Source organism: Bombus pascuorum, chromosome 8, assembly GCF_905332965.1.
Source record: "Bombus pascuorum chromosome 8, iyBomPasc1.1, whole genome shotgun sequence".
Classification (NCBI taxonomy): domain Eukaryota; kingdom Metazoa; phylum Arthropoda; class Insecta; order Hymenoptera; family Apidae; genus Bombus; species Bombus pascuorum.
The window spans coordinates 6,609,773-6,623,343 of record NC_083495.1 but is presented as its reverse complement, the minus strand read 5'-3'; the positions used below and the strand labels follow the sequence as shown (position 1 = coordinate 6,623,343).

Below are 13,571 nucleotides of genomic sequence, written 5' to 3'. Positions count from 1 at the left end.
CGTGGTATAATATACGTTACTGCGCTTAATTAATGCGAACTAATTGTAGTTACGTTAATCTTGTAGCTCGTGTTCAAATTCTGTTAAGAGTCATGTGAATTCTCTAATTCCTATTTCCGTCCTATGATAATTCCCATAAAAATGTTTAAACAACTCTCCAAATTCTATTCATGTTTCCTCTTATGAATCCAGACACTCTGTCCACTTTTATATTTTTCAAAATGCCATTTGCTACTATTAATTTGAATATATTGACCAAATTTTCGTTCCACTTATTGTACATTATCTATGCACTATTCCGATAGCAAAAATAAATACCCTTAATAAGGAATAAATAAATAAGAAATAAATACCCTTTACATAGGATAACAGATATATCTGGATTAATCTATTCTTCCCTAAATCGTCGTAATTTATTCCAAGCAAAATCTGCGCGACGCTCACGACGATTCCATATTTCCTATGTCGGATATTACATTCGTAATATCGTAGTTCGACGCCTCGGTTTATCCGCTCTAAATTAGACAGATTGTCAGTTAGTTAGCAAACATTCGTCGCGCACCGCAAATTTTGCGAGTTCCTTTCGAGCATGGAGATTGCGAAATCAAGGGTGTAGAAGGGAGAAGAACTTCCGCTGGGTCTTAATCCTTGTCCCAACCTTCATACCGGAGTAATCGTCGCGTGGGTGGAAATTAATTTGCTCGTCCTGTCATTTTTCCTAGCTAGATCACGAGGAGAGCCAAGGCAATTGTACGGGACAGTCTGTTTTTGAGGGTGCGGATCAGATTGTTCATTAGCATTTAAAGCGAATCTCGAGCAATCGTCGACCACGAAATTTTTGTCCACGACAGGACAGTCTTTTATACTCGGAAGAACAGAGACGCGGTAATATGAGATTTTTATGATGTACAGTGATGATAAAAGGAAATTTTGAAGGATAAACAGTACAAAAATGTTACGGTTTTAGAAAAAGGAGTTGTAATTGACAAAAAGAATTAAATCATGAATATGTGGACATAATAGAGATGACTTTTATCAACACAGTAAGAAATGTTTAATACAACAATATTATTGTGAATATAGTGTAGTTATCATATTTACATAACTATGAATCGCACACTATCTTTCGCCTGTAATTGTATATTTTATTATCGAGGAAGGACAAGTATTTGCACTGGTTGTGAATTCGTTTCCAATTAAATGAATTATGCCAACTGCATTGTCGTGTATTAATTAACGATTCGAATTTATTGGAACGCATCCATGTGGGAAATGCAAATGGGAAGCACGAGGAGGAGAAACAGTATCGATCGTTACAAAGAGGAACGGTATTCGTTCTAACGATCGATAGATACGAGGTAGGTAGAAGAATTTGCGAAAGATCGCGTGGAATGTTCCAGACAAGTTGGAAATGTCGCGATAGGGCCGCGGAAGATCTAGCTACAATGGCGTGAAATTTAAAATCTAATAAGCGGTCTTTAGGATGCGCGTCAGATTCACAGCTGCCAGGGTAGCAGCTGGACGAGAAAGGAAAGTCAACTGCCATGCCAACGGTGGAATCTCGTCATCGTAAGACCGGTTACCGGATGAAATAATAAAACCCTTCGAGCACGAGATAGTCTGATTTATGGCGGTAAAAGCCCAGGTTATTCCGCCTCGCGAGCTGCATTCGGTGATTCATTGGATGGTTGGGACATAACAGGTAAAAAGAATGGAAAAAATACTATTTCTCTTGGATTATTTTCGACAAGGGGCAAGCTTCTCTCATTAGCTTATCAAAATTCAACGTTACGTCAATCTAACATTTTATTGCATTCTTATGCAATCAATTTTTTTAAATTGCAGCTACGGAAAGAAATTTCAAAGATTTAATATTCTTATTAATATTCTTTTCGTCGCTATTTTTTCTTTCATTTACATTCTACAATTTTAGAAATTCTGAACGCAGTAAAGTATTTATAGTATTACGATCGCTTATTTCTGTTTAGCACAGATTTATTACGTTCACGTAATTTTTAAGTATTATTTCGCTGCCTGATCATTGATAGGTTCATAGATTCAGACAAATTCGCAGTCACACGAAATTGCCAAATCCGTGTCTTTAGAAAATAATAGCGCTGATTGCGAAAGTAAATTCCAAAGAGCTGCCGATCTCTAACAAATTTAAAAAATAGATCGCCGAATGCAACGCGTTAAAATTCAATTCATTCACTCGATACCTTCAATCGGCAGCGAGACCCAGCCACCTTGATTACTACGAGACTGATACTCTACACTATAAAAGGAACTAGATCAGTATGCAAGGACCGTCCACCGTGTAACAAGCTCTCGTCGAAAAAGAGACCCGCAGACACACACGTATAGGTACGCGTTTATTTTTCCAGACGAGCCTCGTTTGTTCGTCCTATACTTTCTTCACAAGAAGATCGGTCTAACAGGTGTACAGCCTTATTTCGAGCCAGCTTGTGCCCTTTGGCAAGGTGGTTAGCTCACAATGCATCTTCAAAAGCTTCGACCTTCTTTCAACTCACTCTTTTCCTTCTTTTCATGGCACTTTCAACTAAGGCTGATTGTGGCTGTGTTTTCTTTTTTCTTTAGAACTTTTTGTTGGCTAACTCGATCGTTTAACGGTGAGAAATAAGAGGAAAATCGAGGAAGATAAAAGGGTGAACCGAAGCTTCGAGCAATCGAAGAAAAATCGTATCGAGGAAGGACACGAGTAACCTTGGTGAAAGTAGACAGTAGATTTTACGGTTGTGACATCGTACCCGTGGGAAGTCTGGAAACAACGGCTGTCCAAGGTAATTTCAGCCTGACAATTCGGAAAATCGTAAGGTGACTGAGGACAAGTGACAGGGAGGAGAACTGAGATTATGTAGGATAGAACTGTTCTTGTAAACTCGTTATATAGGGTTATACAAATACTATGTATAGATGGACATTATTTTTGGAAATACGCGTATTGTAAAAGTAAGCATTCGTATGACAGACGAATGATTGAGGATCGAGAGAATTGTTATGCTAGTATTGGTCTGTAGCAGAGGGTGTAGATGTGTTCGAAGAATACACGTGGAGATTTGACATGCATGCTACATGAGGAGATCTACCTGCACGTGACAAGAATATACGATGTGTGTAATTTCTTTAAGAGTGTCACATAGAAGCAGGAGAGTTCTATGTGAATTATTGGAAAATTATAGGAATAAATTCTTATAATTTTACAATTTCATTCTATATCTAACGATTACGAGCCTACCTACTCAACATTCGATACCACGTCTAAACTGAGATACTTCGTATGAAAAGTACAAAGAAGAGCGTCAGTTTAAGAAACGACAGAAGACGTCTATCGTTAAGAACAACAGTTAGTTTAAACGAAAAGTATTTAACTACTGTACGTACAATTTCCTTTGTTCTGAAGTTCAGTTTAGAAAGGGAGGCACGCTACTTTGCTGGCAGCAAGAAGCTTTTGAAACAATAAAGTTTCAGAAAGCGAGAACGAGTGCCCTGCAATTAGAGTGCTTTTTGAGTGAAATAATTTCGACGAAAATTACCGAAAATTAGGAGACGTTATGGGATTTCATTGAAAATGGTCGCGTTCATTTAATCAGTGAGATGAGCCATGGCCGAAGCTTCTAATCGCTTGGTTGATCGGGGCTGAAACAGGCACATGGACGAACCTTGAGATGCGATTTCTTTCTTCGTTCGCTGTCTTTGTGCCGAGGATAATCTCGCTGAAAAGCGAAAGGAAGCCATACGAGCTTAATCACGTGACGGCCGACTGCTGCGCTCATTTCACTAATTGGGTAAAACTAATAATAGCCAGCAGTCACTGTTTCTTTACCCCCTTTCGTATCGTCTGTAACTTTGGCCGCGCGCTATGCAAAAACTTGCCCTCTTCGGTTAACGAACTTGCTCTCTTCGTTTGTACTTGCCCCCGATCTAATTGAAATTTACGGTCCTCTTGTCGATTTGCAAATTCAATCTCGCCCCTTCTACAGTACGATAGGAAAATCGTTTGTTTAAATCCGTGGAGCAAAATTAAAGATCGCTGTTGATTCTTTTTAACGCGAAAAACAAACACAGCAAGGGAATTTTTATACAATACAAACGAAACAGTAATATTTCAATTTAGGTCACGTTCGTGATACGATGAGAGCAGGACTTTTCTCTATTTGCCACTGTGTAACAGTGGCTCGATATTTTTATGTTTTATACCAATGGAAAAACCTAGGTATTTTTATTCAAATTCCCAGTATTGCGGAATCTTTATCAATGGGGAAACACGCGTACGCCACTTTGCAAGCGTATATTTATTGAGGCTTTTTTTCTTTTTATAATTGATTAATCGATGAAAATATGTTTTAATAAATAATTTTTATTAATTTATATCTCTCCCAAAATTGTTTCGTTAAAGAGAATGTATATGTAGGTCAAATTGCGTCCATAATAATTATAACATTTTCTTTTGACTTGTTAAATCTATCCAAACGAGAGAATTCGAAATTTTTGTTTTCGCAATTGAGACAGATCGATGCTTTTGATATCGTGAAGTATTAGAATTAAAAAAAAAATGTTTCATTTTCTATGCAGCGCTATATATTTTACCATCGTGCAAAAGTCAAGCTATAACAAAAGTTCAGCCATCGCGCTATTATTAGAAAACTCTTTCTTTACGCCGCCATTAAGGCGAATCATTAATCTAGCTGCCCTTTTCCACAAAGTATTTCCTCGTTCCTCTGCATATACCTCATTCACCATTTTCCTCGAAATAAAACACGGACTAGCGGAACGACTCTGTCACCATACAAAAGATGGCGGATCGAACAGAGACCATAATCTCGTTTCGCCTGCAACCATCATTCGATTAAACCTTCAGACATATCTATTTCCCTTTTTCCTTTCTCGAATTTCCGGACATTGTTTCGTACCTTCGAAGGAAAATCTTCGGTATTAATTCAATTTTCCCCCTCCTTTTCTCTTTCTCCTTTTCTTTTCTTCCTTTTCTACTAGACACATTTCTCCTGGACGCAATTGTCGATTCAAACGAGTCGTTCGAGGGCACTTTAAGCGACCGTCTACTTTAAAAGCCAGCGAATTAAGTTGCCCGACTCGGCGAGAAATGCGGTTTCTTTTGTGACAGCCATTCCTCCAACTCCGTCTCGTTTTCCTTGGTGCTGTGTTTTATAAAAGTAGTTACGTTTGACGGGCCTGGAAAAATCTATTTACCAAACCAGCCTATGCCTAACTATTCTATGTAGAAATATCGCGCTTTTCGTGTCGGTTCATTACAGTGTAGAGAGAATAACATATTTAAATTTTATTAACGTTATAATGAAAATCGACTATGACGGCTATACTGATAATGATATATAATAATATAACATAATATAATATAACATAATATGGTATAAATATGTTGTAGATATATGTAAAAATTTTGTATGGTAAATGTTCGAATATTTCTACAAGCCACTGTAGATCAATTGAAGCAGAAGCTACACACATATGTGATTTATAGCCACTATATAAAACAGCGTTCGAAAATGGCTCGAATAACAGCCAAGCCGAAGGGTTGCATTCCCGGAAAGGAAACCTTCTAAGGAAACCCTGGAAATATTGAAACATCTACAGTAACATAAATAAAGCCACTAGGATTATATATACTATCTAAACCTATTTATTAATTAGTTAGTTGGTTAATTAAGATTTGGAACTAGTTTTAAGTCTATTCGTTCTCCGAAGAAATCACTAACAATGTCCGAGTTTATCCTTTTTATTACATATAGAATAAAATGGCCAGAAGTTACTCCTAGAAATTTTTGATATTATTGCAGACGTATGATCTTGTTTGTACCAATATTTCTTCGTCGCTTTTTTTTATTAACTCGTAGATTTTGTTTGCATGAAAAACAGTGGCCACAAAAGAACGCGGTGTTTCGGACAAACAAAACGTAGAAAATTTGATTATCTTGACGAACTGTGTCGGCTAGAATAATAAGAGAATGTGAACCAGATGGCCCCTGTATATAGTATGCCTTGCTAAGCCCTGACAGACGTTTGCATTTTCAGCACCGCAACTTCACGTTATTAAGGTAAAGAATTCTTATGGAATTTCATCAAGTTTTTAAAATGAGATCAAAACTCAAGTGTAACACAACATCGAGTAATTGATAAGAGAGACGATGTACGACATACGCCAATAAAATTTGGAATATTGAATTTTGGAGAAATTTTTTAAACGAGGTAAGATATATTTGTAATATAGACGTTAGCTTTAAGATCAATTTAGGGATTTTTAAATCCTCAATCGAGAAGGAAGATAATGACGAACAGGTAGCAACCAAATAAGTTGGAATAAGTTTGTAGAACAACAAGTTTCTCTCTACCAAATTTCATATTTTTCTAATGCTTATATGTATTAGGTTCTCTGTTTCCAAATGAAAAAAAAAAAAAAAAGAAAAAGGGGGACAGAATTCCCCAGAGATGCGACAACACAGGCGTTTCGAAATTTCGTTTCGTTACGAGAGGTGACAGGACAGTTAACTGATGCCAGGCCAGACACACTAATCTGAATGCAAATCGAGGAAAAGTAGGAAGATCCGCGTGTTCCAAGTACAAACGTCACTATTCTGCAGCCTTCCAAAACGTCACATCGCCAACGAGATTTGATTGAACGTGCCAGGTTAACACGAATTATTTCCATAGTTCTTTATTAAGGTTTAACGAACTTGTTTGACTCGCTTTGTCAGGCAATGATCGCTTTCAAATTATTTTACTAGCGTGCGAAACGTCCGCTGTGGCATCGAACAGGCTACTTTCTATGAAGTTTTTCTCCTCGTATTGTTTTACATCCAACAGTCGATACGTGTTTTCCAGTTTCTGTCCTATCTTTCTCATCGGTCTCGTTTTTGCGCTGCTACGTACTTTGCGATCAATAAAGTATCACGACGGTGGACAGAAGCGGGATTTTCCGTGATTACTATAAATTGTCCAAAATAACTTGTCCTCGTAATTTTTGATTCGCTGAACTTTGCTTTTGTCCCGAAAAATTGCGAGTCAATTCACTAGGGTCTCGATTATCAGAATATCCATTAACAGAACGATCGATTATTGATCGGTGGAGATTTGAGGATGGTCTTTTGTAAAAGGAGAAAAGAAAAATTGGAAGCTTATAATAGAAACCGAAAGCAATTGTTACATTTTTATTCAAAAGCTTCCGACTCTGATTATAAAAACTGATACTGTAGCGCGAGTACTTGGTGTAATCGCAATGATACTAATTTTCGTCATCGTCAGAACTACTGATAAATTAACCGTTTATAGAAATTACCATCTTATCCAAAGTATCCATCTATATTAACGTTCTTTATAATTCCGAAAAGAATTTCGAATCCCTTTAGAAGCCTTCCAACATCGTACAATCGTGACTATTGACTTGGCACATCCATTTAACGGAGCAAACAGTCACGTAGCCGGATAAAAATCAATCCGTCGCATGTGCACGAAGCGAATATCGAAGAGCGGTGCGATAACAGATCGCGCAAACATCCTGAGAACGCAGACATAGATATTTGGCATGATCGGGTTTCGGGTCACATGGAACTTTTACCTGTATAACTCTCGATTTGTTGAGGATCGTATTCCCGGACGGTTGGTATCGTTCCATGTCCCTCAAGATGCCCCGCACTCCGACATCCTCCGCGTCGACCAGACGGAAGGCAGTGATATTGACGAAATTGTACTTGAAGTCCTCGAGGTCGAAGGTCTCGATATCCTGGAACAGGGACGGATAGATCGCGTTTCCGAACCGTTTAGAAGACCCGCCTCGGGGCTGTCTGCCTCTTCTTCGAAGCTGAGTGTACTTACGAAAGTTGTGAAGAGATAGTGGTACTTGTAGTCGTTCATTTGCAGCTGCAAGATCTGAAAGTAGACACGTGCATCGATTTATTTTCCATGGCGATGATTTATTGCTTGATCGATTATTGATTCGACTTCAATTGATATTTATTGAGCGATTATTAATTTACGTATTGTTATAATTTACTAGTAGAATGTAAGTTCACATATCATAAGAAATTGTGACCGTGACCTCCCTTAAAATGAAATAATTCAGTGGACTACGAATTTGTTTAACTTGTTTCTAAATTATACTTTATGCCGCAGAAGGAAATACCACGCAACTAAGAGCAACTTCTCCGTAAACATATAGAAATGAAATTCAATTTCTAGTAGGATTTATATTACTTTCAATTTCTGAAAAATCACTTGAGGTACAAGGCAGCGAATGTTGCGTTACATGATTTAGATGTCAAAAGAGAGAGAGAGAGAAAAAAAAGGAATGGTGTTACGAAATCAATATCGCATAAAAGCAAACGCGGAGAAAGATCAGAATGCCTGCAAGATATTTACATTGGGGACGCGTTGGGATTATCGAAGCCACGGGCACAGGAAATCGATACAGGAATATGTATTTACCATTCGTAGAAAATGATGCATATGCTCCGGTCTGGTATCTACGATGAGATTCCGTATTTCCTTGCTTTTCATCTCGGAGAGAACCTGCCTGTAGGAATCCGGGTCGGCCTGCCTGAGGTTAACCTCGATCTCTCGAGACTTCGGCGACCTGACGAGTTCTCGTAGCTTCACCAGTCCTGAAACACGCGATTAATTTACTTGTCACATCGATTAGAGTCAGAACCAATCAACTCGAAACTGCTCGCGCTTCTTGTAACTGTGTTCTCGCGTCAACGATCATCAATTTTACGAGCTTTGATAATCACGCGATGGCAAACGTTATCAAATGTGTGAAAATTTTCTTACTGAATTTTTGGAATAACTGGCTTGTTGCAACCAGTTGATTATCAAATGCACACAGATTTCTCTATTACAGTACAACTTATATTAAGTTGTTCGAAAAGTTTCTTTCGTTTCATAAGGTGATAATAGATGAACAACAATTTCTGTTTCATATTATTTTCTTGAATTAGGTATGATCCATTTTGTTGTATTTCTATTATTATGTTCGAGCATAATTCAATAAATTAATATAAAACAAAAAACATTATGTGTCTATTATTTCCTTACAGAACGAAAGAAACTTTTCGGACAACCTAATATTTCATCCGCAGTTTCTAGTTAATATTTCCGAAAGTTTATTCAAATTAGTCGTGCCACTTTTCCTCGAAAACCTTCAATTCTTAATTTTCTTTCGATCGAAATAGCTCAATGGTGCTGAGCTAAAGTTGATAATTGCTACAGTAGATATGTTCCAAGAATTTGGCGCAACTTCACAAGAAAATATTCTCGAATACGAGTGACCCCGATCGTTTCAATAATTGCGAGATCGCCGAAATATGTAGTTCCTTCGCGGATCTTCTTAGATATTATTAGAGTGGCCGTTTAATGGGTCGGAAACCCGTGAATCGCGTCGCCCGATGAAATCAATACTTCCCACCGCCTGAGTAATCAAGGTATCATCTCGACTTGCGGGTCTTCCGAGGTTCGAGTTCGTTCCCTTTCAAGTTTTCAGTCGGAACTTGAACGTCCGGGATTCCCCGTCTGGTGGACTAACGTTTCGTCCATTCTCTTAGGTCGACCGAGTCCTTCGAACGACGAGAATCAACAAACTTTCACGAATTCGATCATTTGGAATTGATTATTCCAAAATGTAACATTGAAATATTTTGTTGTTTTATAGATGTATATTAATAATCAACGACCCTTGTATCGGATATCGTCATGGAATTATTTAACAGCACGACTAGGATTTAATAATGAAATCATCGACGATGAAATCACAAATAAATGAAAATGAAAAACATGTGAAAATATAGATAATTCACTTTTACCCATGTACTTTGCAAAAATTCAAATTACCAAAAATGTACCGTTGCAAAATCCATAAAATCGCTCTGAAAAATTACTAATTCATTTGGAACACCCTGGTCCAAACTGTCGATAAGCTATATATTTTGAAAAGCTGTACCAAATTTGAATGTAGCTTAATATTTTTCTAAACAATAATCTATCCACGTTGACATATTTCTATTTAATTGAGGTATAATACATAGGAACATGTTTTATGTATTAAAATCGAAAACAAAATCGAGTGAAATAGAGTGAAATCGGAAAGGGTTAATATTTCATTGTTCGATCAAGTTAAACGAGTGATTCGTCGCAGCAAACAGGACGAATAGATTTTTCATTCGTGATTTTGCTCGCGGAGAAATCGCCAGATTTTCCTGTTGCAGACCCGTTAATTAACGCGGGCAAATCCGTAGACAGGCTAACTAATCCCCTAGCAAGAAACGGAATTTAATTGTCGCTGATATAGCAAACAAGCTGGTCTAGCGTTCGCAGTATTTGTAAGCATTGAGTTTCCTTTGGAGGTGGAGATTGTTTGCTTGTCCATCGTTAAGGAAGATACATCGTTAGGGTAGCAACGTAAAAATGGAAGTACAATATATTCCCGAACTAATGAGTTGGAATTTTTTTTATCTTGGTTTTTAATGGAAATTATATTTTTTATAGGAAACTTTTTTTGGATACTTCGATGAACGGTTGAATAATTTTCTTTCGTTACGGATCGCTAATAAGACAAAAAGACCAATTAATTCTTTCGTGGTAAACAGAGATTAATACGATAACTCAATTCAATATTACAAATGAGCGGATTTTACGCGAATGAAGCAATTCCATTGCAAGTTAAATGAACTGGCACAATTCGTCGTTTCAAATTCAATACGAACAGCATCTGCTCTCGACACGCTTCGAAAGTTCTTCGTGTTGAAATTCAAATGACTCGAGTACGTGGCGACAATAACAACATAAATCATCGAATCTTCCTTTTTTCTTCATGAGCAAAGTATTTTATGATTGCTAAAAGTCTACAGTTGGTCTTAGAATAAAAGGGAGAAATCAAAAGCGAGAGACTGTTTATAAATCTTCGCCTGCGACCAAATGAGAAGTCCAGACTTGAGCAAACTGTTCCAACTACATGGCTGATTCGAGGGGGTAAAAACGCGAGAAGAAAAAGGAGAACATCGCTTCAAGGTAGTGGATGATTTCTCTTGGGGCGTTCAAGACCGCTCGAGACACGAAACAAATTATTATATCGGCATTTACTTACTTTAATGACAAGCACTTACGGTCGTGCCTCGAATGCCGATAACCGCTGTCGGATGAAATATTGCGCCGGCACGGTGCGAGGAAGGAAGTCATTCATTTTTTCCACCTCGATCGGGAACGGCTGGTATTCCGGAGGAATTGAATTGTTCGCGTCTTTTCGGTTTACATATTTTATCGAAACAAGCGAATCGATCACGATGATTAATGGCCCGTGACATCCTGTTACTTTATCGTTGTTCGCTAATAGAAAGAAATTAATGTCCGCGATTTCCGACATTTTTGTGATAGATGAGAATGCAATAGTGAGAATTCACGCGGATCACGAGTGAATGTGAATGTTTATGCCGGAGTATTGGTAAGGAATGAGGGTCGATTTAGAAGAATGCACGAGGAAATTTGGATGTACGTGGAAATTAATATCGGTAATTGATCTGTAGATCATACGGGCTACGCAAGATTGGCACATGATTTGGCAATTTAGTATGAATTCGTTCTGCACGCGCAGACGTACGATTCTGTTGCCACAAAGTAATTCTTGAGGTTGTAAATACTGGCTTTGACAGAGGAAAAGATCAAACAATGGAGATCAAAAAATTCACAATAATAATAGTGTCAAGTGTTCGTAAATCTGAGCAGCTGAATTTATCTGTAGAGATTTAACATTATGCGTGTGAGATCTATATAATTGAGAAATAACAAGGATAGTGTGTGAATAATTGAAAAGTTGTGCTAAACTTTTGAGAATTTCAAGTTTACTTATTTCATTACCAACGTTGGGTTTATTGAAACAATTAAAATGACTAATATGAAATGTTCTCTTTTCACAATTTTTTATCATGTTATTTTATTTTATAAACTGACTATTATCAAATTTTCAGTTTTTACCATTCTATATCATTTTATTTTATATCTATCGAATAGAATTCTGTGATTTATCACTCCCATACGTCGATATATCACGTAACCCTTAATCATTATAATACACACCTTAGGGCGACATGCTATAAATCCGACACCGCACTGACGAGCTTTCCCCTAAATACGTTGTTAAAGCTCTCGTTACATACACTGATATTTACATATTTCCTAGAAGACATTTTGTCGTCCTTTACGATAATGACTGGGTTTATTGCGCCCGTCTTCAGCTCCGCGTTTTTCTCAGATAACGAGGTACCTTGCGATCCTTCGTTATGTTGTGACAACGAATGGTCCGGTGTCTCTAGTCACGGGACTCCTTAATCTCGGTGTCTGACACAAAGATGGCGTTAAACACCCTAGGATCCTTTCTTCTGGCTGTAAATCCGCGAAATCTCCACCTCTCGAGCCCGTTTCGCACTTTCCTTCTTATCTTTTCCTCTTTGCTCCATCAAACACGCTCTCCGCTTCTATCTGCTTCTTCTTTCAAACAATTCTCCTTTTTCTCTTCCTCCTCCTTCATTCTGTTTCTTTCGAGACTTTACCTCCTTATCCCTTTCCTAATCTTTGTAGCTTCTCACGTGACGCAATTCTGAATTTTCCCACAGTCATTCGGGATCGTCTGGCAGAGCAGCGTGTCATCTTTCAGCTTCTACTGCAGCATTGAATTCCGAGTAATAGAATCGTAGGAAACCCTTTTCAACTTTGCGCATATTACGACTTGAAATTTTATTAACAAGGTCAAAGAATACCGAAAGTTTTGAATGGCGGTAATTTTTTGACCTACGGTGTAATCCGCCAAGATTTCATCTACAGGCAAACCATCTATACGAAATCTCTAATAGTGCAAAGTCTTTTTAGGGATATCCAAGGAAGCATCCAATTCCTTCAATCCTGAACACTGGATTCCGTTTCCTCGCGTCTGGAGAATCAACGATGAACCATAGTCCTGGACCTTTCACCATCTATTGTGGAAATTCTCGCCACCGCCGCCATAGCCTCTTTCGATCCTTTCTCTCGATCCTCCTTATTCTACGCTCTGTGTTCGCTCTTCTCAGGAAACATCCTGGACAATGGAAAGGTGCAATGCCGCATTTTAAGCTGCAACGGAAGGAATGCCTTTTATCCCTTCCTTGTACTCGAACAGACTTATAATATTTCCAATAGCCTGGCAATTGAAGTCACGAAACCTCGTGAAATCCACTTCGGCGAGAGTTTATTTTGGCAAACGCAATTTCGAAGATTCTTCAGCAACCAGTCCATGACACTTCGAAACTGCAGTTCTTTGAGTTATACAGCCATACACGAAACCACTCTATGAGTATTTTTGTCACGGAAGACGAAAATCGCTTCGAAACGTTCGCGTCACCGACAGACGTACGCGATATTGGCAGGCGCGTTGAAGATTCTCGGAACATGCCGGAAAAAGTGGCGAATGACGTTCGTCTCCTGTCGAGGTAGAGATAGGGGATTTGGACATCGGAGAAATATGTATCTAGTCTGCCACGTACTTGCTACTCTAAATC

The 13,571-nt window shown here is 38.1% G+C and overlaps 1 protein-coding gene across 7 annotated transcripts in view; it reads right to left on the bottom strand.

Annotated features, from left to right (window-relative positions):
- The window catches only part of LOC132910106 (glutamate receptor ionotropic, kainate 2-like), a 121,873-nt gene that overhangs the window by 47,329 nt on the left and 60,973 nt on the right, over positions 1-13,571 (bottom strand). For all 7 annotated transcript variants that reach the window (XM_060965565.1, XM_060965567.1, XM_060965566.1 and 4 more), the window contains exons 5-7: positions 8,479-8,654; positions 7,870-7,923; positions 7,613-7,777 (exon numbers count right to left, since the gene is read on the bottom strand). In XM_060965565.1, the coding sequence (XP_060821548.1) occupies positions 7,613-7,777; positions 7,870-7,923; positions 8,479-8,654 (395 nt within the window). The remainder of the gene's footprint in view (positions 1-7,612; positions 7,778-7,869; positions 7,924-8,478; positions 8,655-13,571) is intronic.